This window comes from Diospyros lotus, chromosome 9 (genome assembly GCF_014633365.1).
Source record: "Diospyros lotus cultivar Yz01 chromosome 9, ASM1463336v1, whole genome shotgun sequence".
Taxonomy (NCBI): domain Eukaryota; kingdom Viridiplantae; phylum Streptophyta; class Magnoliopsida; order Ericales; family Ebenaceae; genus Diospyros; species Diospyros lotus.
The window spans coordinates 9,537,433-9,564,100 of record NC_068346.1 but is presented as its reverse complement, the minus strand read 5'-3'; the positions used below and the strand labels follow the sequence as shown (position 1 = coordinate 9,564,100).

At 35.3% G+C, this 26,668-nt stretch overlaps 2 protein-coding genes across 6 annotated transcripts in view; one reads left to right on the top strand and one right to left on the bottom strand.

Annotated features, from left to right (window-relative positions):
* The first annotated feature begins 144 nt into the window (after positions 1–144).
* LOC127810630 (uncharacterized) lies at positions 145–22,780 on the top strand. Of its 5 annotated transcripts, none has more exons than XM_052350200.1 (26): positions 145–499; positions 899–1,011; positions 1,193–1,319; positions 1,774–1,872; positions 1,949–2,017; positions 2,129–2,263; positions 2,332–2,400; positions 2,845–2,897; positions 2,996–3,155; positions 7,718–7,805; positions 8,560–8,640; positions 8,729–8,959; positions 9,104–9,198; positions 9,325–9,367; positions 14,745–14,902; positions 15,986–16,096; positions 16,554–16,622; positions 16,752–16,895; positions 17,387–17,461; positions 17,582–17,758; positions 17,851–17,936; positions 18,402–18,456; positions 19,718–19,843; positions 19,971–20,084; positions 22,151–22,291; positions 22,358–22,780. In XM_052350200.1, the coding sequence occupies exons 1-26, from the start codon at positions 386–388 to the stop codon at positions 22,421–22,423; spliced, it is 2,799 nt and encodes a 932-aa protein (XP_052206160.1). In that variant the 5' UTR covers positions 145–385; the 3' UTR covers positions 22,424–22,780. The 5 variants fall into 5 exon arrangements, 4 of the variants coding, with proteins under 4 accessions (XP_052206160.1, XP_052206159.1, XP_052206158.1 ...); XM_052350199.1 differs by having other exon boundaries at positions 7,718–7,844; XM_052350198.1 differs by having other exon boundaries at positions 7,718–7,882; positions 8,556–8,640.
* A 684-nt stretch (positions 22,781–23,464) lies between these two features.
* Positions 23,465–26,668, bottom strand: part of LOC127810629 (SEC12-like protein 2) — a 28,097-nt gene continuing 24,893 nt past the window's right edge. Inside the window, exons 5-10 of the mRNA XM_052350197.1 lie at positions 26,509–26,608; positions 26,045–26,120; positions 25,819–25,939; positions 24,504–24,620; positions 24,331–24,398; positions 23,465–23,985 (exon numbers count right to left, since the gene is read on the bottom strand). Of these exons, the coding sequence (XP_052206157.1) occupies positions 23,903–23,985; positions 24,331–24,398; positions 24,504–24,620; positions 25,819–25,939; positions 26,045–26,120; positions 26,509–26,608 (565 nt within the window). The 3' untranslated portion in view covers positions 23,465–23,902. The remainder of the gene's footprint in view (positions 23,986–24,330; positions 24,399–24,503; positions 24,621–25,818; positions 25,940–26,044; positions 26,121–26,508; positions 26,609–26,668) is intronic.

The following is a 26,668-nucleotide window of genomic DNA, read 5'->3' as shown; positions in this document are numbered from 1 at the left end:
GTTAGTATAATTAAAATTTTATTTTATTATTAAAATATATAAATAAAATCTTAAAAAATATTTAATAACATTAAAAAAAAAAACAAAAATTACACTTAATCCTTACTGTGCTCCAAATTTGGCGTGATACCTTTTCTCCTCCACTATCACACTTCCCTGCAAATTCTCGTACACTATCTACTACAGTGGAAAGATGTTGGAGGTCCCATCCTTGTCCAAAGCTTCACGAAAATTATAACAGAAGGAACATAGATGTTGGTTTCTTGACGAGGAGTCTAACGCGTGCATATATAAAACCCAGAAAGCAAAATCAAGATTCTCTGCATCTATCGTCTTCGATTGAGTTTCTGCAGCCAAGAGGAGGCTTGGATTTGGGGCTGTGCCCATGGACCATGACGTGGTGCAGCGGGTTTTCCAAGAAGGGGGCCGCGATTTCTACCAGCAGCCCTCCACTTCCTCATCTTCCTCTTCCATCCTTCAGTCTCTCCCTCTTCATGTGGTTAGTAAAACTCCCTCTCTCTCTCCATCCCTCCCTCCTGGGTTTATTCATTTTTGCTGATGGTTGATTAATGTTCATCTGGGCTTGATTGTTCATCAATGTACAGAAGAAAATCTGAATAATTTTATACTGGGTTTCATTAGTTATTATTTTTATTTTCTTCAAGTCAATTTGAAATTCAGTTTGGTGATTATTCTAATTTGAGTGATGCGTGTACTAGTTCTTCTATTTCTGGGATATATCCGATCCTGAGAGGGATAATTTGGGGCCTGATGTAATTTTTTTCCTGGAGTAGTATAGAAAATGACCAATGTTTTTTGATGTTTATGACGGGCTTGTTCATTTATCGTTTTATATTCCGTTTCGGTGGCCTAATTATGGTGGTTTTTGATTTTGCAGTCTTTCGATCATGGGTATTACTTGTTGGTAAAATCTGTTCAGGAACTAAGAGAAAAAAAAGAAGGAATTGTAACTGTAGGCATTGGTGGTCCAAGTGGGTCGGGAAAAACAAGGTATGCATACTGCTTTAGCTGTATTCTATCATATCATTTCGGTGTGTTCGTTAAAAGTTATGGTACAATTTGTACTTCTTCTGTGTTTGGCTGGACTTGTTACATACTATTGGTATGCGTTTGGTAATTGACATATTCTTTTATTGTTTTAATGAATCATGCAAATTTCATTCTCGTGAAGCTTGACAGAGAAGGTAGCGTCTGTAATTGGTTGTACTGTTATATCAATGGAGAACTATCGTGTTGATGCAGATGATGGGAATGATTTGGATTCAATAAATTTTGATACTCTAGTTCAAAATCTTGAGGTATACTACTCGTCCGCATTTCTTTTTCTTGGAGTTGAATTGACATGATGTGCCAGGTTTGGCTACAGCAACAACATATCAAGCATTAATGCTTTAATCTCATGGGGATGTACCTGGTTTGACTAAATCATATAAAAGATCCTGGCCTAGTTCTTAGATATACAAGCACATCTCTTTGAAGTCATTAACATTTTACTTACTTTAGGGCTTCTTGTCATAACTAGAATGATTTAGTTTTTCATCATTCTTCTCTAACTTGTGAACTTGGCAAGATCACTTCATTCCTTGGATGTGATTTCCTAAATGAAGTTGGATGGGTTTTGGCAAGTTTCACTTTGTCTTCATGGAATTTCTCATCTGATTGTGTGGGCCAGAACAGTGATGTTATTATTGAATTATTAGTTTAGTTCTCTTTTGTTTCACTGATGTTATACCGGGTTTTCTGTTCAAATAGGATTTGATAATTGGTAAAGATACATCAATCCCAGTATTTGACTTCCAAGAGAAAAGGCGTATTGGTTTTAAAGTAGTAAAGAGTAATTCATCCGGGGTGGTAAGTATGCATATAATATTTTGCATAATCAACCTTTTTACTGTCTTGATTTATTTGCTTTGTGATTTGTTTGTAGATAATTGTTGATGGTACCTATGCTCTTCATGCAAGACTTCGTTCCTTGCTAGACATTCGAGTGGCAGTGGTAATAGTTTCATTATAATTTACTTCATACAACTATATTACAACTTATAGATGTTGACAGTCTGAGGAAACTAATGAAGGCATACATATATATATATATATCACGGATCAGGTTGGTGGTGTTCATTTTAGTCTTCTTTCCAAAGTTCAATATGATATTGGAGATTTTTGTTCGTTGGACTACCTTATTGACAGTATTTTCCCATTGTTTGGAAAGCACATTGAGCCAGACCTTCACCATGCACAGGTTTGTGTTATAATAATTAACCTCCTAAATTGGTTGGCTGTTCTTGATATCATGGATTTATCATGCAGATCAGAATCAATAACAGCTTTGTTTCATCATTCCGAGAGCCAATCTACAAGCTGAAATGCAAAAGTGAGGTTCGTAAGTATTCTTTACTTGTATAATCATATTATGTCTCCTTAAGATAATTAAGAATCAGTCATGCTCTTCTATTTTGTGAAATTACTTTCACCCATATTTTTTTGGGAGGCAGTCTGGAAATTATCTCTCAGGACTTCTTTTTCTTCTTTCTCTTCCTCCTTTGTTGGATTCATCTATAGAAACTTGACAAGAGCTTGCTTCTGGTATCAGTGTGGTGTCAATTGGATTAGTTTATGGAAGACAATTATTTTCATCTTGTACTTTTTGTTTTCTTTAAAAAGCTATGTTTATTCATTTATTGAACCTACTATTAGAGCTCTATACACATTGACATATTCTTTACCAATGTCACTTTTCTATTCTCACTCTGCAGTCTGCCTTTTTGCCCGCCCCCCTCTTTCTCTCGCTGCTTTTTTAACTACCATCATGTGCTTTTCTAGGAAAATGGACATTCAGCTTTTACCTTTCATGGAAAGGATGTAACGACGGATAAGTGAGTTGTTTGCAATTTTTCACTCTTGTATGGCATTTCTTATCATCACATTCACAAAACTTGATGTGACTGATTTATTTTTACTATTTTTCCTCTAGTTATATTGAGATGTACTTGAGGCCTCCCTCTGCTAGTGAAGAAGCACACATAAATGATTGGATAAAGGTGCGACAATCTGGTATCAAATACTATCTATCATTGGGAGACCAGAGAATTGTTGACAAAAATTACATTATTCGGCCAAAAGCAGAGTTTGAGGTGAAATATTTCTTCTTACTGTTTTAGTCCTAGGTGAAACATTGACTTACTACTAAATTTTATACTATTCTAGAACAAGATTTACTTGTAAAAGCTAACAAAAACAGAAATACATGTTAATAATCATGCAAGCTTGTGGCAAAGAAATTTATTTTAGCTATATTTGTTATTGCTGTGGTTGTGGTGCAAAGGTGTTGTGGAGTGTTGTTGAATGCTTATAACAAGCATAGGTATTTGCTTGCTCTTCATTATCAACTCAATGAGATGGGCAGGGAGCTTTAAGTTCAGAGACAATTTTGTGAGGTGGTCCACACTCATTTTTGCAGACAACTTTGATTTCATCTGATTCATAATAGAATAAAGTGGCCTTTATATAGATACCAGGAAACACTAAAAACATAGGAACTTCCTAGAAATTGCCTCATATCATACAAAACCATCTACAACTCAAGTTCTAGCAAAAGTAGGATAAGGTAAATAACAGGTAGGATTGGACCCCTAGAAAATGAATCTTAACCAAGGAAGTTGCTCTTAGAAGAGGGAACTAAATGAAAATGCAACTAGAGAGAGAAATCTTAGCAATGAGAAATTTTGAGCTCACCTAAAACACCAATGGGGACTTAGTAAGCCTCCATTTTGCAACAATTTTTTTTTGGCAGAAAAGCTGAGTTAACAGAGAAAAAAAAGGCTACAAGAAAGTGTTTGATAATTGCTTAAAAGAGCTCACTTCCGTTTGTTATTTGAACATGATTTAGAAAATGTTAATAATATCATTAGAAGAAGCTGGATTTCATTGCTTACGAAATGGATGCGTAAAATGTAAAATATGTCTGATCTCTTTATTTACAGTTCTAAAGACGCTTAAATATACTAGTTTTTTGTGCCTTTTGCTTTTGGTACTTTTTTTGGTCCAATCTCTCACACAAATCTAGCATCTCAATTAGATGTACCTGTTTTCTTGGAACTTTCTCATGAAAACAACAAGCAGTCTTTGCTTCACTGGATTGCCCCCCCAAAATTTTCTTCATATAGTGGCTCTCAACCAAACAAAGCCATCTTAGAAGTAATTTTCATTTGGAAAATCTCTTTTTAAGAAAAGGCCGAATAGACTAATATATCCTTAATTTTGGGTCAATTTTCAATTTTATCCCGTTTTAACATTTGTTTCAATTTTATTCTCAATTGGCCAAGTGTGTGCCCCAGCTTACGTGGCGGTTGATGTGGCCTACTGATGTGTCCAATAATAGACACATCACCATACACCCGACCCAACCCATCTTGCCCCTGACCCGCTCGCTTAGAACCCATTATCTTCATCCTTTAGCTAGGGTTTTCTCTTCACCTGGAACTGAGCTTTTGTAGTCCACCCTCTTTGTCGTCCCTCTGCTCTCCTTCCACTTTATCTCCTCCAACAACCCCTACTTCATGAACTTCAAGTTCATAGCCGTCGACACTCTCTAGGAAGATAATGGTCGATGAGGTTTCAGATCTGGCGATTCTTGAAATAGATCGAATAAGAAGCAGGTTGCAAGTCAATGGGAAAACAAAGTTGTCACTGTCGGAATTTGAACTATCATCGACGCTGATGATGAAGTAGAACCATCATCGATTGGGTTTGATGAGGTGGGTTCGACCAGATCCGGGAAGTCAACAGTGGAGAATGGGCCAGTTTGGGTGGATCTCAACTAGATCTGGTTCGAATGAGGGAGATGGTTCGAAGAAGGAAGATGGTTGTGGTGGTTGGCTAGATCCGGGTCTAGGCGACGGTGGTTGTGGTTGGTCAGATGCTTCTTTGACGACGAGGCCTTTTAGGGGTCCACAATAGATCGGACGATTTGGATGAAAGGAGATTGTCAGGAAAATTGAGCTTGCCTCCAGCCATCCTCTGACTTGGAAGACATTGAGGAATCGAAAGTTGCTGAGTAGTTGAGGTGGCTACTATCTCTCAAATCTGAGTATTCTGAAGCAGCAAAGGATTGTAGATCGATGGCCACAGAAGCTCACTGAAGTAGGAATGCCCAGACGCTGGAGATGACAAGGTGAACTGATCGACGAACAGCTACTTAAGTAGCTTCTCGATCTGGGTCAAGAACGACGTCGGAGACCAGCGATTGACGAGGGACGCCAACCATTTCTGGTACAAGGTTGGGGAAGATGGAAGGGTTCATGTGATGATGAGAAAGTCGACCAGTAAAAAGGTCGGAGGTTTTCTCTAGAAGGTCCCATGGCGGGCCTAATTCCGACCAATTTGATTAGTTCGGGTCGAGTGTTTTGCTGATGTGTCTATTATTGGACACATCAGTAGGCCACATCAACCGTCACGTAAACTGGGGCACACGCTTGGCCAATCGAGGATAAAATTGAAACAAATGTGAGTTCGATGACCAAATTGAAGCAAATGTCAAAACGGGATAAAATTGAAAATTGACCCAAAGTTTAGGATATATTAGTCTATTCAGCCTTAAGAAAAAGAACACTTATAGAAAAAAGGATTTACCACTGAATGCTCCTAAGCATGGAAGACACATATAATTATGTGTTAGAAAGGTTAAATAAATGCTATTATGCCCTTCTGTAACAGCTTAAATTTTTGGAAGGAGCAGTGATTCAATGTGGTATCAGAGGTTTCATTCTAGGAAGCGCTGGGTTTGTTCTGGCTATTAATGTTGTTGTTCCAAATTATTCATGTAGCTGATCCCACCTAGTGCAATTAAGGGTTGTGATTGTTGTTACTGTTATTATAGTGCTACATCTTAAGAAACTTTTGAAACTTTATGTGATGCATTATATGTATGATTGTCTTGTGGTGTAATTCCTAATAAAATGAAGGTGGAATGCTAGTAGTCCTTTTCCCATATTTCTTGTTGTTATTGATCTACTTCTTCTCAGAATATTTCTTCTTGTTGTTTTGCTTCTTCTTCACAAAATATTATTCTTATAGTAGCGGAGCCAGGTCTTGGAGTCAGCAAGGGCAAGTTTTGCAAGTAAAAAAATAGAAGATTTGAAATGAAGGTTCACCTTCAAGGGGTGGTGCTTCTGTTTGCAGTTTAGTAAAAAAATTTCCTTAAACAAACTTTAAATAATGATAAGTTTTGGTGTAATGGTAAAATTGCTCTCAAGTTTATTGTGATTTGGAGGTTGTAGGTTTAAATCAAGAAGCAACCTTTTAGTTGTCATGTCTTTTTATAAAAATATATAAAAGAGGTATTTTCGTAAATTCAGGGCCTCAGACACCAAACCTGGTGTTTGCTTAATAATAGAATAGATAAAACTGAATAAATTAAGATGTAAAAAATCCTTACTTTGTAAAGTTAAATCTAAACAAAAAGCTACATGATTAAAAAGTAGTAACATTTACTATATTATACTCCAACCAATTACCAAACTCAAAAAACAAAGAGTATGTACAAAATTTCAATGACTTTTCCAATCTCTCTAAAATTGTTATAAGTCACAGGGTGGGCAAAATTTCTTTTGTATGATAATCTAAAATTTTAATCTATAATGATGGACTTGTATGAAAGATTTTCTTGAGCTCATTTTAACTCTACAGTTTTTTAAAATATGGATTTGTACGAAAGATTTTTAAAGAGATGATTGTTGATCTAATATTGTTTTTTTCTTAAAAAAACTTATCGATAACATATTAAAAATATTTTTTATATTAAAATTAAATATGATTCAAAAACCACCAATTAAATGTTAATACACTTCATATCGTTAGTATTAGAATTATAATCAATTAAAAGTTATTTGTCCCCAAAAAATAAGTTTGATTATAACATAAAAAAATGGGGGGCTATTTTCAAATTGACCCACATTTCATACTTTTTGAGTGGGGGCAATTTTGAAAAATAATTCAAAGACTATACCTTTAGTGTATTATTTTAGAAACTTGAGGGGGTATAATTGCCCCCCCTCAGCTCAATGCGGCTCTGCCACTGGTTCTCAATTAGTTTCCAATGGTGAAACTGCATGGATGGATCCTAATTTTTCGATGACTCTTTGTCTAAATATACATTGAGGTCCTCCTTGGATCCCCATCACAAATGTTAACTAATTTTTCCTTATATTTCTTCATAACATACATGGATATTTAGTTTATGATGTGGGCTGCTGTTTGTTTCACATTCACTGAGGTAATGAAGTAAAATGTGTTATGAATCTGAAAGAGTCCTCTGTTGAGACTGGCTTGGTAAGAACAATTACTGTCCCTTTAAAGTGGCATTATTAAGGATTTTCCTATGCTTTATGTTTGTTTGTATTTCTCTATATATTGTACTTAAGGTGGTTCTTACATTACATTTCTAGGATTTTCTTTTTTAATGGATACTAAAATGTGTACTATGCTAATAGAGTTGGGGTTAGACTACATGTATATGGTTGGTTAGCAGTTGCATCATCAAAGTGCAAGAAAGAACATATAAGTTTTTCGTATCTACTATTATTTCCATCCAAGTTTTTTGATCTTTAGATGAATTAATTAACTTTGGAACAATTTGCTAAGCTATTGGATTAAGATTGATCCATGTCTCATACTTCCTTGTTAATGACTGGAATAGGTTGGACGAATGACCCTGGGTGGATTACTTGCTTTGGGGTATTCTGTTGTAGTCAGTTACAAACGAGCATCTACATCAGCCAGCAATGGTAGTGTTTCAATATCTCTGGAAACCATTGATAGCCTGGGTGAGACATACTTGGTGTTGAGGGGTACCAATCGGAAAGTACGAACTATTTATCTTTCTAGAAATTTTACGTAGGATTCATCAACTATTGCTGTTCTTTAACACTTCTGAAGGGTTGGTACTATCTTAAATTGTGCAATTTTTTCTGTCTTACTGATTCTGTGGAAGATGTTTTTAGTTTTTTTACCCAAAATTTTGAAAGTGAAATAGAAAACTGAAGACTGTTATAAAATCAGATAACCCCTAAGCTTCCATTGTTTTATTGTTTCTATTTACATTAGGGTATATCTTAATCAGATTTTCGTTACATCGAAATACTTTTCTTCATTTGTTATACAACCAATTATATAATTTTTGGTTAGTGTCTTCCTTACAGTGTTCTTGTCTCTTCACTGTTACTTTGTTACAAGTATTACTTCTGCTGAGCATGGTAGAAATTTTGCTATAAATAGGTTACTCCTATTTATTGCATCAAGTTTGGATGAAGGAGGAGGGTTGTGTTAGGTAGATGGCAACTAGTGTAAATTTGTCTGATCAAACATCACCAATTTAGACAATGAGGTTGGAGGCTTAGGATTCATTTAGCTGACCACCTAGGAGGATTAAGGCTTGTGATTGTTGTTTTATGTGAATTTTGAATTAGAGATGTTTTCTTTTATGGTGATGGATTTTGTATTTTGATTTCATCTTGGACAAATATATTTTTCTGTAGACAGTTGGTGCAGAAGCAGCAAGAATGGATATGAATGGACCATGGATCACTAAATCATATCTTGAAATGATTCTTGAAAGAAAGGGTAGAGAACTGAATAATCTCTCATTATTGTTTTTACATCTGTTTTTTGTACATTTGTCTTGTTCTAAATTAATCTGCCCCACTTTCAGGTGTACCACGCCTTAATTCACCACCACTTTTGTCTGTTACATCTTCAACTCGTAATCAAGAAAGGTTGATTGCTGCACCGAAGCCTCTTCGAGTGCCTGACATTGTTAACCAGCTTGAAGATTTATCTCAGCCATGGACTCGTTCCCCAACAAAATCCAAAATGGAACCTGTACTAGCAACCTGGCATTTCATGTCACCAGATACTCCAGTTTCCGATGGCTCTGCTATTCGTATGTTTTACTATTATTATTATTATTATTGTACCTGGTAGAAATTAAAATTTCTTCACCCATTGTAATTGTTTAATGAAACCATGCTTCAGGTGTGTTTAATGTTCTTTATGTGTCTTGATTCCTTTCATGAAACAACTGCAGATCCTTCTTCTTTCAGGGATAACCTGCAGCTTGCTCCAATGCCTGATTCATATGACTTGGACAGGGGATTGCTTCTTGCTGTTCAAGCAATACAGGTAAGGGATTTTAGATGAGTAGGGGAGGAAGCTTTGAGGAGGTCAGGGCTTTTGAGATTTTACTCTATGGGAGTGTGCCTCATTTTAGTAAGTTTCAGACTTGATAGCCTATGTATTTGATTTCAGGCTTTATTGGAGAATAAAGGTCTTCCTGTTATAGTTGGAATAGGTAAGATCTCTCTCTCTCTCTCTCTCAAAAGTAAATAAATAAATAAAATAAAATAAAATAAAGACCTTTATTAGATCAACACCCCTCCCCCCCATCCCCCGATGGTGGAAGTAAAAAGGATAAGAGATTTATATGCCCCTGGCATCTATAGGACCTTGTATCTGAAACAAGCTTTTTGGCAGCATTGCTACTCTTGTGTCAAAGACATGATTTAGTGCATATTCTAGCTCCTAAGTAGATAAAAAAGAACTTTAGAAACTGACAGGTATGAAAATGCATAAAATGATACCTAATGTCTACATGATATCTCAGGGCTGCATGGACTGTTAGAATGAAATGTGTGAAGTTTTAATCTGCTTAATTATCTTTCAGCATTCAGGATTATGCATGAACTGCAAAGCTTAATAGTTAGTACTCTAGGGTCATTTCTTTTTGTAAGACAGGATCCTATCTTTAGAAAGGGATATCGTGTTTGAATGCTCCTCTAAAAGTGCCTTATTTCATTTATTTATTTACTTTTTGGAGGGTCACTTGGTAGGCTATCTTGACCAGAAACAATTTTGGAAGAGAGGCAAATTTCTGTACTTGCTATTGTTTATGAATGTGGTAGAATCTCTGAATCATCTCTTACTTTAGTGGCTAGGAAGGTTTGGCATGTGACATAGATTTGTAGTAGAGACTGTGATGAATAAGTGGGTGAGGCACCTTAGAGCCTCTTGAAATTACCAGTGTGGGATGGAGGTGATGTGACCTGGGTATTTGTTCCTTTATGTCTTGCATGGTGTTTTATGAGGGAGGAGCAAAAGATTTTTAGATGGCAAGGTTTTTGTAATTTGAAATGAATAGTGTTAGTCTCCTTATATTTTTGGCTTAGCAAGGTCATTCCTTGTTTCTATTAACTGTTATCTATTGATAATATATATATATATATATATATATTTGAATTTTTAGTTACTATTTGATTTATAGGCAGTTGAATTTATACCTCCTAAATACACCTGTTCACTGGGTTGAGTCCACCTTCTTGCTCCTGTGAACTACCAATGAAAAGCAAGTTGCCGCAGGCAGGCTCAAGTGCCGGAAACTTGTCTGTGAGTGAGCTCACTCACTGGTAAGGCTGCCAGTGCGGGGCTGTCCGATGAACCTCTGGCTAGCATCTTCTTGCTTGTCTCTCACTGATCTATACAATTATGTTTTCATATTGACCAAACAACAAATTGTTTAAGTAATAATTCATTCTAAAACCTCTTGGAAATCATAAAAAATACAAAATATGACTCATGTGCAAAAGTGATATCGTTCCCACAGAGATTGTATATTAATTATCAAAATTATGTTAACCCTATTATTATTTAAATTATTCAGAAAAGTTGTAACTAAACTAAAGCTAAAGAAAATAGAACTAGTTATTTAAGTTTAATGAATCAAAGAATAACAAGAAAAACGAATATTAATTAAACACTTGGGTATTTTGAATTCACTTAATTATTTAATTTATTTGACTGATAATCCAATTTTAATTATCTATGCAATTGTTGAACAATCCTAAAATAATTGATATTCTTTCCCAAGTTATATCAAATATATCGATCAATATTTATTATCTATTTTCCAATAACAATAATAAATATCAAACAATTTATTAAGATCAATGGTTATTCAATTTAATTCCACACAAGTCAAGTCTTGACTTCCGTTCCAACTATTTTCTTATAGAGTTTTTTACCTAGATCAAATCATGAAACTTTCCTTTCACTCTCATTTCATGATAACAAATCAATTAAATATTGGCTGAAAATTTAAGAGCTTTAAGAACAACAAGATACTCTTTGCATAAAAACAACAACATATCTAGCATTTATCTCACTGTGTGGGGTCGGCTACATGAATTCTAGACTTCCATGTATTTTTGTCTTTTGTCATATATTCATTTAAACCCATACACTTCATATCAAATTTTAATGTTTCTTCCAAAGTCTTCTTGGATTTGCCTCTATCTCTTTTTTTGACTAATTGTTCCATTTTATCAACTTTCCTCACAAGAGCGTCTCTTGGTCTTTTTCTCACATGACCAAACCATCTTAGTCTAGTCTCTCTAATCTTCTCCTCGATTGACACTACTCCTATCTTATTATGAATAACCTCATTTCTAATTTTATCTTTTCTTGTATGGTCGCACATCCATCTTAGCATCCTCATCTTCGTCGCTTGCTTTTTGCTCGTGCTAGTATTTGACTGCCCAACATTCTGAGTCATACAACAAAACTGGTCTTATAGCTATCCTATAGAATTTTCCTTTCAGTTTTAATGGAATTTTACCATCACATAACACCCCCAATGCATTTCTCCATTTTAGCCAACCCGCCTTAATTCTATGCATGACATCCTCATGAATTTCTCCATCTTTTTTAATCACTGATCCTAAATATCGAAAATGATTTTTTCTTTGTATGATTTGATCTTCCAATTTTATTATAATATCCTCCACTCTTGCATTCTTACTAAATTTACATTCCATATATTTTGTTTTCCTTCTACTTAATTTAAATTCCTTAGATTCTAAATTGTTTCTCCACAACTCAAGCTTAGTGTTCACTCCCTCTTTTGTTTCATCCACCAACACTATGTCATCTGCAAATAGCATACACCATGAATGTGTTTAGTGAGTTTATCTATTACTAAAGCAAATAAGTATGGATTTAGTACAGAACCTTGATGCAGTCCCATTGTAATTTTAAACGGTTTAGTGTCCCCTCCGCATGTTCTAACCCTTGTCTCTACACCGTGATATATGTCTTTAAGGGCTTGTATATAGGCTATTCGGACTCCTTGCTTCTCTAAAACTTTCTATAATACTTCTATAAGGACCCTATCATAGGTCTTTTCTAGATCTATAAACACCATATGCAGGTCCTTCTAATGATCTCGATACCTTTCCATTAAGCGCATCAGTAGGCATATAGCTTCCATTGTTGACCTACCAGGCATGAAACCAAACTAATTTTTCAAAACGTTTGTTTCTTTTCTGAGCCTCTGCTCTATTACTCCCTCCCATAATTTTATGGTATGGCTCATTAACTTAATTCTTTTATAATTTTCACAGTTTTGAACATCTCTTTTATTCTCGTATATAGGAACCAAAGTACTCTTCCTCCACTCATCTGGTATCTTTTTTAATTTAAGTATCGCGTTAAATAATTTCGTTAGCCAGAAGATGCCCTCTTCTCCCATGTATTTCTATGCTTCTATTGGTATATTATCCGGTCCCACCGCCTTATGATTTTTCATCTTTTTTAGTGCTTGCCTTATTTCTTTTGAATTTATGCGTCGATAAAATGTATAGCTCACGTTCCCTTCGGAGTTACTAAGATGTCCCAACCTAACTCTTGCGTCCCCACCACTATCATTGAATAATTTTGTGAAATACTCCTTTCATCTCTCCTTAATCGCTCCCTCATTCACTAATACATTTTGGTTTTCATCTTTTATATATTTCACTTGGTTTAGATCCCTTGATTCAGATCACTTGTTTTTTTGTAATAAGATACTCTTTGCATAGATAAAGAAAATCAATTCAAATAAATATAAATTGTCAATGATTCAAGCTTAATCAAAAACCCTAGTAAATAAAATTAATTCATAGCACCATTAATGGAATCCATAAAAAATAAATAAATGAAAATTAATTCTCCCTGCCCAGATCTGGAACCAGATCCGATACCCAGATCTGCTTCAAATCTGAATCGCTGCCAAGCCCAGCTGCTCCAACAGACGGCCCTTGTGCCTGCCGACTGCTGCCTGCTTGCGTGCTTGCGCCAACATGCCTGCTGCCTTGCAGCTTGCTTCCGCTGTCCTGCTTCTTCCGTCCCTCCTTTTGGCTGCTGCCCACCTTCTTTTTGTATTTCTTCTTTTTAATCTTCTTCTTCTCCTTGCTTAATCTTCAATTTCTCCAAGATTCTCTCCTGCTTCTGTCCTTATCTTCATCTTCAATTGTCCTGCTTTATCTCTCTCTTGACTTTCTCTTCATTTAAATTAATATTGTAAATTACTTCATAATATTTTCTTTTAAGACTCAATTATTTGCATTTATGTCCTTTGCTCCTTTCCTACAAAAGAAGTTTAAATTGTGTAAATTCCACATAAACTCACCCTTTAAATAGGAAAAATAGCACCAACTTAATATTGAAATTAGATAAAAATATATATAAAATTAAGCCCTATCACACACACCTTGTGCCTCAATCTAAGACGCACACCTTAGAGCCTAGACATGAGCTTCAAGGAGGGTACCTTACCTCAGCAGTGGAGAGGCGCCCTCATCTAAGCCTTGCACCCAGGCACGCTGATGCATATTGCTTGTTGGTCCTTAGCTGCCAACTAATCCAAGAGTCATAAGAAAGATAAAAACAGTTTTAGAGTTTTAGGTTTTTGCCTATTAGTCTTATGATATGAAAAAGTAAGTCGTCATGTGATAGTAAGATTCTAGTAAAGCTAAGAAGAAAATTTTATATATGGCACATAATGTTGGGCAATAAAACACTAACATGTGTAATGAGTATAATGGAGATGAGGATGTTATGATGGATGTGTGGGCATAATTAGGTTGGAGTGGTTCCTGTTGAAGATAAGATGTGCAAGGCATGATTACAATGGTTTGGTCATGTGAAAAGAAGACCAATAAAGGCTCCTTTGGGAAAAGTGAATGGAATGGAACAAGTTTTTAACAAATGAGGCAGAGGAAAACTAAGAAAAACATGGTGGAAGACTCTTAGGTACAATATGAGTTATAAGGGCATCATAGAAGATAGGACCATAAATAGAAATGATTGGTGAGCTAAAATTCATGTAGCTGACTCCACCTAGTGAGATTAAGGCTTTGATATGTTATTATTGTTGGTCTTATGATACAGAACAAAGACCTACAGTTGTACTGTCAAGGAAGAGTGGTAGTAAAAAGTGAGGGGTATTTTCTAGAGGAGGGAAAAAGCCAAAAACTAATGTTGGTTGACATTGCAAAGACTATATGTTAGCACGCTGAAAACATTAATTCTCTAACAATTCTCATGTAATCTGCATTAGAAAGTTGTGACAAGGTTTCATGCAGTTTTATTTATATTGTCAGCTTGTTGTTCTGGTGTCCTTGTCTATTGAACACAACATTTCCTCCTAAAGATTGAGGCCATAAGAAATATAGATTACTTCCACTAATGATAGTTTTAAGTGACTTACATGAACCATTGGAAATCTAAATTGTCCTTTACAGGGAAAAAAAAGAGAGGTTAAAAAGCATTTTATTTCTTATCTTGGTAAGTGTTTATAAAATGGTTCTATCATTTGAGCTTCAAAACTTTACTTATGTTTTTTGCTGTTGGTGTAGGAGGTCCAAGTGGTTCTGGAAAAACTAGTTTGGCTCGTAAGATGGCAAATATTATTGGCTGTGGAGTTGTTTCCCTTGAAAGCTATTACAAATCTGAGCAAGTAAAGGACTTCAAATATGATGATTTTAGTTCTCTTGATTTATCATTGCTCTCAAAGGTAAGGCATTGTATCTCATCTTTCATTAATTTCATGATGCTGAATGGTTTTTGGTTCTGGTTGAATTCACCTTTAAGTTACTCTGAGTTACTCTGGGAACTGGTAGACAAGTAAGTCTCTCAGAAATATGATGAGAAAATAGGTTTAGTCTTTTAGGAAATAATCTGATTGCCAACCTAATTTCTATGGTTAAACTCCTTGACTAAAGGCCAACAAACAGAAAGCTTTTCTGCAAACATCACCATCATTTTCCACATCCTCTTCGTTCTGTTTATATTGATTTCACACATATTTTTGGAAGATAATGTTTACTACCCAAAAGTTCTGATTATCTATCTACACATGTTAAGCAAAATGGAATAATTTAATTTATTAATTTGTTGATATATAAGGAAATTATATATCAACATATGGTCATGGATATATAATTTAGGGAAATTACATTTAATTTATCTACATATGCTCATGGATAAAGATGATTGGTAAGCTAGTATCATGTAGCTGACCTCACCTACTGGGGATATGGCTCGGTGTTGATGTTGTTCTATAAGGAAACAGTCTTGTTGGTCTTAGCCCTATGCTATGTATTGAATAAAGAAACTGTGTCCGTCCAACTATATATGTATTGTTATTTTTCTCTTGTCAACCATGTAGTATGTGCTTTAAGAGTTACAGTATATTTGGAATTTGGGTTGTAAGGTTTGCACTGTACGAAAGAGTTTTTTGGGGTATAGTAAATTTTTTTACTTCTCTGGCTCTTGAATATTAGCAACAAGCTGAACCATGTAAATTTGTATGCCTATTTACTTTTCTCATTCTTGTGTCTTCTCTATATTATTGTGTATTGTTATATTTTCCACAACAAGAGGTACTCTGATTTGTTAATGCCTGAAGAACTGAATTTCAGATCAAGAAACAGGGTTATTTCCTACCTATCTACTTTTTTCTTTTAACTAGATAAAAATTTTCCTTCTCTGAGACAGGTGCTTCTTTATCCTGGTTCATTTGATCTTGAGTTGAGGTTTAACATTTTTTGTTTATGTTCTTAAGGTATATGATCTTGTTTCTTTGCCATGCTTGCAGAATATTGAGGACATAAGAAGCTTTCGAAGAACAAAAGTGCCTGTCTTTGATCTGGAGACTGGTGCTCGAAGTGGCTTCAAGGAACTTGAAGTTTCTGAGGATTGTGGAGTGGTAAACCATGAAAAGTGCTATGCCTTGCTCCTAATTATACAACAAAAACGCTCAAGTCATCAAGAATTGAAAACACAAACTAATTTTGGTAGCATTGGAGTAACTTATTCTGCAATGAAGTTGTCCAAGATGGATTTCTTGAGCAATCAGAATGTTGGGTGCTAGGAAAGTCTGCTGCTTAATCCTTTTACATTGTTGGGCTTCAGTTGATGATAATTCAGACCTGAAGCTGTAGAGTTATCCACTCACAGTTCTAATTTTTCGAACTCTTTTTTTTTATCCCTTCTGTTGTGTCTTATACTGTTCATGGCGTCCATGTAAGAACTTATTTTTAATGTTTTCCCTCCGTTTGTTACATCTTATACTTGCTCTCATATGAATGAAAATAAACTCTTATATGTCTTAAAAGGTATGCAATAATGATTCCTTAAAAATATTGTGTGTTTAATTTTAACAGGTTATTTTTGAGGGGGTTTATGCTCTGCACCCTGATATCAGAAAATCACTGGACCTGTGGATTGCTGTTGTAAGAATGCTTTCCAATTCATTCATGAGGCTATATATTTTGTTGATTAACTTTACAGTTCCCCAAGTTTGAATTCTTCTGTCAAAGTAGAAATTCTCACATCTGAAGGTAATTGGTTTTTTGAAACAGGTTGGGGGAGTTCATTCGCATCTAATTTCTCGAGTTCAAAGGGACAAAAGTAGAGTTGGGAGCTTTATGTCGCAAAATGAAATTATGACAACAGTGTTTCCAATGTTCCAGCAGCACATTGAACCACATCTTGTTCATGCACATGTTGGTAGATTTTAATGTGTTTGAGGATTATTACTAGTACCTCATGTCAATAAATGTGTAAATGTTCCCTGATTAAAAAGACTTACTTTAAAAAATTAACAATTGTTTTTCAATGTTTTATTTTTCTGAAATAATTCAAATGTGCTATGGGTTATAAGATTGGTTATTCTTTTTTATTATTATTACTTTCTAAAATTGGGTCCATTCAAATGTTTGAAATCAATTCTGAAATTTCAAGATTTTTCCTAAAAATTGTATAGTTGTATTAAAATTCTGAAGTATCAGATCTAGACCTTTTGTTGCAAAATACGTGTAAACTTCATAATTACTTAGTACCACGGATTGTGGTGGATGCTTTTTTCCTCTTGACACATATCCATAGTTTAATTTTTTTTCCAGCACACTGTTGTCATGATATCTTCAATTTCGATATCAATTGTAGATTGTGAGGCTTAAGGCTCATGCTCCTCTTATACTGTATGTTGTTGCAGCTCAAAATTCGAAATGACTTTGATCCTGTGCTTTCCCCTGAGAGTTCATTGTTTGTGCTGAAAAGTAACAAGCAAGTCAGTCCATTTTGTAGTTATTTATTTATTTTTTTGCCAAGTCTTTTGCAGTTCTTTAAAATAGGACTAGTTTAAGTTGGTTTTTCCTGGACATGTTTTTCTGATTTTATTATTAAACAGGTGGGCTACCAAGATATTTTGAGAATTCTTGACCATTCAAAGATATGTAGTTCTGTTCAGAATTTTATTGATATATATCTTAGGCTTGCTGGAATACCTGCTAATGGACAGTTATCAGAGAGTGACTGCATAAGGGTTAGAATGTGCGAGGGCAGATTTGCAGTCCTTATACGGGAGGTATGTGGTGCAATTTATTCTCACTTTCCTGTATACCTTATGAATTATAATCAGTTCTAGATCCTATTTGGTTTATGAAATGTTTTTGTCAGCCCATAAGAGAAGGCAATTTTATTATTCAACCCAAAGTGGATTTTGACATCAGCATCAGTACAGTTGCCGGTCTTCTTAACCTTGGGTAAGTCATGTAAACTTCGAGGATTGTTTATATAGAGTATAATTTTTGGGGGAATCATCCTGTACTATTACTACCTCTGTCTCCATTTTTATGGCATGGTTTGTCATGCAAATGTTTTAAGGTTAACTTTTTTGAATAGTAGGTATACAGAACAGAAGACAGGTTTTCAAAAAAGTTAATTGTGTATACCTATGGATTACACTTGATCAAATTTATTGATGGCACAATTTTAATGGTTTATTATGCACATAATTGTGTACACCTGCAGATTACACCAAAAAGAGTGTGACATCAAACCCTTATAACTTTTGTTTTTTAATTGTGTGCGCTGCATGCAGTATCCACTGACTGTTTGTGCAAGACTTTTATCTTCCCATTTCATTTCCTTTCTTTCTCTCTCTGCTGATAGCTAGCAGATTTACTTTTAATTCTGGACAAGCCATATTTAATGCTTCTTTATTTCAGGTATCATGCTGTAGCTTACATTGAAGCATCTGCATATATCTATCAGGATGGAAAGGTATTATTACTTTAATGGGGATATATCTTTTCTGTAGCATACTTGTAATCTCATGTGCAAGACGAGCCCTTTCTCTATCCACGTGATTTTCCTAAATATTGTAAACAGTTTCTTGCCAAGGTTGCTTCAAATCGTTTTAATTTTAGAGCTTGTTTAATGTAGTGTGGGTAATGATGAGTTTAGTTATAGGGATCTGTTTGTTCGCTATTTCTTCACATCTATACTGCTTCTGTGTGTGAAATTTAAATTTCTTTATTTGCTTCATGACTATGCATGTATGCTTTTAAGCTTCCACAAGTGAGCTAGAATTCGTTGGGGAACAAGGCTTGTGATGTAGTTGTTATTAAGCGAACACAGATGTAGTTGTTATCACACGTGATGCTGCATGTGTTTCAGAAAGGTGCTTTAGTTATATGAGGTGGGGACGGAACTTTAATTTTTGGGATGCAAGTTTAGTCAAATATAGATGTGGATGATTTTATGGTGAGACTTGAAGATCAATTTATTTTAAGAAAAATAGGAGATTAATTCAGATATATTGAATCAATATTTAAAACAAAAAAGGAGATTGTTGAGAATGTTACTCATAGAATAAGGCAGGATAATTAAGATAGAGAATTACATATAACATGTTATGTGATAGTGCAATTCTATTAAAGCTACAAAATTTATTGGATGGCTATATAACCAGTTCTGTTGTGTGGATGCGTGGGCATATAAGAAAGGATTGAATTAAAAATGAGGTTACACATTGTAAGGTCAAAGTGGGTCATGTTAAAGATTAGATGTCTAAGATACAATTAAGATGGTTTGGTGATGTGATAAAAGGCCCAATGTATGCTCTTGTGAGGCAAATGAATAGGATGGAAGAATCTTTTAACAAAAGAGGTAGAGGAAAGCCAGGAAAAACTTGGTGGGGGATCGCTTATGTATGATAAGCACTATAGTCTTACAAAAGATATGGCTATAAATAGAAATGGTTGGTGACTTGGTGAACTAGAATCCATGCAGCTGACTCTACCCAGTGAGATTGAGGACTGATATGTTGGTGCTGTTGTTATATGGAATACTTAATTTATAGTCAATCCGTTGTTTCTGATATTGATGCTTTTTGTGAGGATTTATTTGGTCTTGTTTATGTTTTAGTTGGTAATCCTTGTACAAATGCTTTTCCTGGCTGCGTTTGATCTTCTTGCAACTGTTTAGGTCCATCCTCTTGGCAGGAAATTTCTTCTGAATTAGAAAATTCTCGTCTTCTCAGATCCTTATTGAAGTTGATCATCTACAAGATGTCCCAAGTTCTTACTTACAAATAAAAGGAGTTAACAAAGAGACTGTGGCTGCTGCTGGTTCAACTCTTAAGCTGGATGGTTCTTATACCACAAAGGTTTTTCCTTTATTTCTACTCATTTTGTTTTACTCGGTGTGCTTTTATGATCTCAGCATGTGATTTTTAGCATCCAAATCCAATATTCTGTGCATGAATTGGTGCGTTCTTATGATATCCTCGTCAGAGCTATCTTCAAATAATTCTGGAAAAATTACCAGCACCAGAAAGGAGTTCCAGCGGGATTCATACTCAGCAAGCTGCAAGGCTGCAGGAACTTGTGGAATTTATACAGTCTCAGGTATATGGGTGTCTGCTTCTAAAAGTAGGTTTATTTGACAAATGCAAGTAGCATACATCTTGAAACATTTCTGACCTGCTAGAACCATAAATGCAAATTCGAGATTTTCAAATATTTCTTGTGACCCTATAAATCAATAGATCTATGAATACCAGGACATTCTTCAGTTCCTGTTGTGAGTGGCACCCATGCCGGCAATTCTTGTTTTCTTGTACATTTACCGAGTAGTTTGTTTCTTTTCTTTTTTTTTCAACTTGTTTGGTGCTTGTGTGAATTATTTAATTTACATTAGTCCCATGTGATTTATTCTCACTCTCAAGTCTGGGAGGAGTTCTGTTACGTTTTTTTCATTTGGAAGCTCAAATATGGTCTAAACTTTGGTTCTATTCATACAATGGTATGGTACAGGATCCATCAAGAAAATTCAGTACTTTCCTCTACAAAAATCCAGCTTAGGAACTTTTATTCCCACGTATGAATGTGGAGGAGCAATTTACATTGTGTATGGCCCTCAATTCAACACTGAGAAGAGATGCTTTGGGAAGAGTTATCAGGTGACGGGGCATATTGGAAAGCACCTGGTGGGTTGGGGAGATTTCAATGTTGTAAAGATATTCCACGAGAGATTAAGGTGTGAAAGGGGTTTGGTGGGGCTTTGAGTCACATCTCTGATTTCACCGGTTTCTAAAAAGGTCATGTATTTTCTTTAGAAGGGGTAGGTTCACCGGGTTTAGACCTTTAGAGAACCTTCCCAACATCTTCATCAGTCTTGCTGTTCATATGTTATGTCTGAGTTTTGCTTGATAGTGGCAGCCTTTAGGACTCTGGTCCTTTTCTCTTTTAAGTTTTTTGACACGTGGCTTAGAGAAAAAGAGTTATGTGGATATGGCTAGGAAAAGGTGATTTAAATGAGGTAAATGGTTTCTAGTTTTTTGTCTAGCTAGGAAGCTGAAGTTGCTGAAGAGGATTTTAATTAAGTACATGGACACTACTTGGAGGAAAACACGAGCAGTGAATGATCATTTAAGTGAAGTAAGGGAGTCTCTGCCAAAGATCAAGCTACGGTAACCTTTTTCTTCAAAAGAGGAGGTAACGTAGCTGCAAGAAAGGTGAAGTCAGGGGGCTCAATGAGGTGAGTCGGAAACAAAATTTAGAATGGTGTACTTCAACGAAGGTAACAATAACACATTTTTTTTTTTGTTTTTATTATAAAATGGCTAATTCTCATAGGGAAATTAATAGCATGGGTAAGCTAAGGATTGTAGGAAGGAGGTTTCTGGGGATTGGGATATGTCTGTTGGGATTTGTAGAACCTTTCTTTACTCACAGGAGGGCTGTAGGCCTACTCTTCCAAGCTTGGAGTTCAAGTCTATCAATGGAGCAAAAAGAATGGCTTGAGAATATCGCACTGATGGTGTGCCCGTGTGGAAAATGTCAGAATTAGAAATGATCATCTGTTTGTAATTAGGTTGGAGTGCTGCTTATTTAATATAAGTATGTGCAATGAGTGTTTTATGATTTTTTTTTTTTTTATACGTGAGACAAAAATCAATATACGTACCAGGGTGAATGGAAATGTTTGCAGCAAAAGAAATAAGAGGAAGACCAAAGAAACTTGAGTGAAAATTCTTAGACATGACACAGGATATGATGGCTTATAAAATATATGGTAATGGATACAAATGATTGACAAGCTATAATCTATGTAGCAGACCCCCCACTGGGTTTGATGGTGGTAGTGGTGTTCTTTTCTCCTCTCTAAGGGAGAATTTGGTCACCTTGATGAAAAGAATGAGAGATTTGGGATATCATTAAGGAGAGCTCTAGTAAGTATGGAGAGTCCAAATGCATTGTTATTTGCTCTTGTTTCTAAGAAAGGGAGTGATAATGAATTGATGGACTTCAGGCTGATAGCTTTGATTGTGACTTCAGCAAAGTGCCACTTTTAGATTTATGGAACTCAAAAGAGCATCACTAGAATATGATTTTCTTACATGTTACACCGGGCAAGTTTTCAAGCATGACTTAACATTTTTATTCATCATTCAAATTTTGTGATGTTCCAGAGTAACATAGTCATAGAGAAACATGGTAGTAGCTCAGCTTCAGTTTCCTCACCAAGTAGGGAAGCTTCTTCATTGGAAGGGGTAATTGAAGATATGCAATCAAGGATCAAGAGACTCGAACGATGGCATACGATTAATACGGTACCTCTCATGCCTTCTCCCTAGTAGAGGTTCCATATATGTGTTCATTTTTATTCTCTTTTCCAGGTTTTGTGGACATTTTTTATGTCTGCACTGGTTGGCTATTCCCTGTATCAAAGAAAGCACAAGTAAACCATTATTTCGGTGAATTTACTCAGCGCGAGCAACCAAAGGAAAAAGAAGTTTGATGTCATTTTCTTACAGTAACTCCTTGAAGAGATGTCAGAAGTCAAGCAAGTTCTTCAAAGAGGCTAACCATTCCCAGCCCAAAATTGATGATGTACATCACATTATTGAATTCAATTTTTTTTTTTTTTAAATCCCATTCTCAAGCCCATTGTCAGCACCTCAATGTACATGTCTTTGTTTTCAATATGTTACAACTCAAAAGTTGAGAGTATTACTCCTTTGTGGACAAAAATAGAAATCCCAATAGAGTTCTAATGCCGAAAGATAAAACTGTTTTGAAGAAGGTTGAAATTGTTGACTAAGGGCCGTTTGGCTCTGTTCTTCTTCTATTTTCTATTTTGGTTTTCATTGTTTCAGAAATGAAGATAAAATAATTTTGCTTTAAAAATTTACCGAACAAATTGTGTTTTAATATTTTTCATCTCATTTTCATTTTCTCTCTAATCACCGGTGGCTAGGGGAAACAAAAGATACAAGAAATCGAACTCAAAACTAAAAACAGACCATCGTGAAATAATGCATTAAGTTATTTTTTTAAAATAATATAAAAATTATAGAGTTATTTTCTTCATATTTTAATTTTAAATTTATTTATAATTTTATATTTTAAATATTTATTTTGACATCGTTAAAAATACTTTTTTTTGTCTATAATATTTTTTATATTTTAAAAATTTTGTGCGTATTTTTAATAATATATATTTTTTTATTTTTGAAAATATAAAAGTAGATATATTTTTACTGTTTTGAAAAATTAAAAACAGTTTAAAAACAACAAAAGAGCAGAACTTAAAAACCCAAAAATAAAATTAAAAAAAATTAAGCTGTGGTGGCCCCTATTTGTGATACAAAGCCCTTTGTTAAAGAGACCTACTCCCCGACATATTCTATCCATCCTTAATACTATGTTAAGGGCCATTTTTGATAGCCTCATCAATCCTTTCAATCTAAAACCGTGAATCGCATAACGTGCAAGCGAGACCATCCAAACAATATCGTGACTCGTATTTGCAAAGTCAAATTCACAACGTGATGTATTCTCCCTATGCCAACCACTAAGCTGCCATTGCCGGTACTTGAAACTAGAGTTGGTTACAAGAAGAAACAGTATCTAAAGCAACAATGTTCTGGCAAAGCAGCAATTTCAAAAGAGATGTAATGGCTGCAAACAAAGAAGTAACCTTCCGCTAAGACATTTTTTACAAGATGCCAACAACGAGGTTTCACCACCAACAATGACATTCTAAAATGGGCTTGTATCAGCTACTTGTTTAGGCACTAAAGTTCACCAATTTTCAGCTCTGGATTAACCCAATGTCCAAGAAGGCACTCACTTCTTTGCCTCACAAACAAGCCTTTTAATTTTGTATTTGATTTATGGAACTGTTACAGTATCTCGGTCCGTCCGATGGCAAAATCAACTTATGGAAGGATGCCTTCAGCTTTCATATAATAAACAGCTACAGCAAGAAAAACGATTAATATGATCACCCACAAGCTCAGTCCTGCACCCATTACAGAAAGGAAAAACATTACCAGACGGCTTGTGGTAGTATATTACTAGATTCAAACCTAGGTACTTGCAAATAACAAGAAAAATAGTAGAGTTGATGATTTAAAATGTTGACCCAGTCACAGACAAGGTAGCACAAATAAGTTGAAATTATAAAAGAAACATGACCCAGAAAGACTGGCTAATGTTGAAAAACTCATTGAAGGCAGCTGCATTAACTATTTCAAGTGCAATTTGATAAAACTGTGAACATACATTTTTCACACATTTTGGCAGAATTTACAATAATATTCACACATTTTTCCCATTGCTTAAGGAAATTAAAGCAGGAACATACCAGTTTTCTTCTCATCTTTGATTAGAGTCACCCTTGCACTCGAATCCAAGGACGCAGAGACCAAAGCCCTGCATGAGAACCACATCTTTTGTTGCTAACATCATTTCGTATAAAGTACAACCACATTAAAACACAAGGTTGATTAATGGGAACAAATAAACTTTTATTGAAACCTTGAGTCTTGGGAGAACATCAACGCAGTTACAAGGCCAAGGTGTGCTTTTCTAACCATATTCAGCACATGCATATTGGCGGAATTTACAATAAAAATGTCGCCTTGAATTGTCCCTCTGCATGTTGATCAATCAAAACAGTAACGTTGAATTCATATAGGTTGTGAAAGTTGACTGAGATAGTTGATAAAAGCAAACAAGACTTGTTATTATTGCCAAAGACTCAAGTAACATCAGTTCCTAGCACTAGTTACTAAAATGCCACAACTACTATAACTGCTATTACTATTGGGAAAAGCCAGATAAATCCACGCAAAAGCAATAATATTGGGGGGGGGGTTGCGTTGAAAAATCTATGCAATTGAAGGAACTTAAAATCTCCATGCTTCCAAGACAATAAGCCAGCTCAAATCCATGCATTTTAATACAGCTGGTAACTAAAATTTCCATGCAAAAGTAAGCTCACAAACCACAACATGGACTGCCTTGAAAATTAATAGAAAATCAGATTGTTTTATGGCATCACAAAAGAACACTTTCCAATTAGTACTCATAATTTTTATGTAGGGTAGTTGAAACGGTTCTTCTTTTTATTGAAACTGAAGGATTTAGGGCAAAGAGGTCTGTAAAAATTATTAAGTTTACCTATATTCTATAGAATTGGGTGGGAGTGTTGGTTGTAGGTATGTGTCTAAACATTGGGCACATCTTTTATCTTATTGGGATGTCTATTTAGAGGTTCAGGATGAGTACTACCATAACAACACGTATGGTACTAATCAGATATGTGCTTCAAATGAAATACTTCTTTTTTTTGTTGAAGAAGAAGGGAGGTATTCTATCAAATTTAGGTTTCTTGGTCCGCAAACAATAACTATACAGGAGTTAGAACTAGTACACAATGGCGAACAAGTGCTTGGTGAGTACCTGTAGTCTATCTTACCAATGATAAATTCTCAACCTAACTATGGTGCATGATCTTTTGTAAGAAAACGTGTACAAGGAACAGTTGTTTCTGTTTGGCACTTCATGCACCTACTACTAATTGAGCTATTACGCTAATTTTGACCAACTCCCTCCAACCTTCAATAGAGGGTTGACAACCACCATACTGTGTCTCTACTCTAGAGGTAGGGCATTTTTAGGCAAGTATAGATATCCTTTCAGCACTTCTAGCAAAAAGGAAAAACAAAATACTTAACAGTCATAAAGCAATGTCTTTCCCCATTAAATAAATTACGTCCATGCAACCTCAAAAGGGAAACAGATACCCAGTTCTTGATTAGCTTAAAACAAATTAATTAAAATTTATTACATTGCAAGCAGCTTTCCATCAGCTGAAATGTTGAAAGCAGAAACTGGATCCCGAACTACAAGCTTCGAGCTCATCCTCTGCCATGTAGAAGTGTCCCATTTCACAATACTTCCACCTTGACCTAAGTAATCAGGAGGCAATATCATGATAATGAAGTTCTATAGGAAATCACTTTTTGGAACAGAAAAAAGAGAAATGCATCTGATGCTAAATAGCAAGTGCAGACCTCGCATGGAAGTGATATACAGAACCTGATCCTTGCTAGCATCTTTTGAGAATCTGCAGAAACCAAAAACCTCATCCTGGACAGAACAAAAATACAAGTTACTGACTAGGAGAAAACAAAGAGAAACTTAATTGGCAGGGAGAACTTTGCCATTCTTGATAACAAAGATCCATATATGTAAAACAAGGAGCACATTTAAGGTCATAATCTCAGTGTCCCGCAAAAAGTTACCAGTTAATTTCTCATCCCCTTTTTTAAGGGATGGTTGTTCCTGCATATACTGAAAATTGTTTTGGTGCATCATACAGAGAGTGTTATGAAATTAAGGAACCACCACTCAAGAACTTTGAGAACTGAAATATCTTAAATGGACATACAAAGTCAAAAGATGCTTCTGCCCCACAAAAAGTTCACACAAAACATATTTACCTAGACACAACAAGTACAAATAAATTATTGCTCACATTTTCCTTTGACAACGAAGCTACAGGTGCTCGCGATGCTACATCCCAAACCCTACCATGGCTACCACTTCCTACTGAGACAAGAAATTTCCCATCAGTGCTGCATGACACAGCCAAACCCTGGGTCAGCAAAAGAACATGGAAAATAGAACTTCTTTTC

Excerpts from the sequence above, each read along its gene's own strand:
- LOC127810630 (XM_052350198.1), top strand. The coding sequence starts at position 386 with ATGGACCATGACGTGGTGCAGCGGGTTTTCCAAGAAGGGGGCCGCGAT. Across the intron at positions 8,641-8,728 it reads AATGATTCTTGAAAGAAAGG|GTGTACCACGCCTTAATTCA; the intron begins GTAGAGAACTGA and ends CCCCACTTTCAG. Across the intron at positions 9,199-9,324 it reads TTGCTGTTCAAGCAATACAG|GCTTTATTGGAGAATAAAGG; the intron begins GTAAGGGATTTT and ends ATTTGATTTCAG.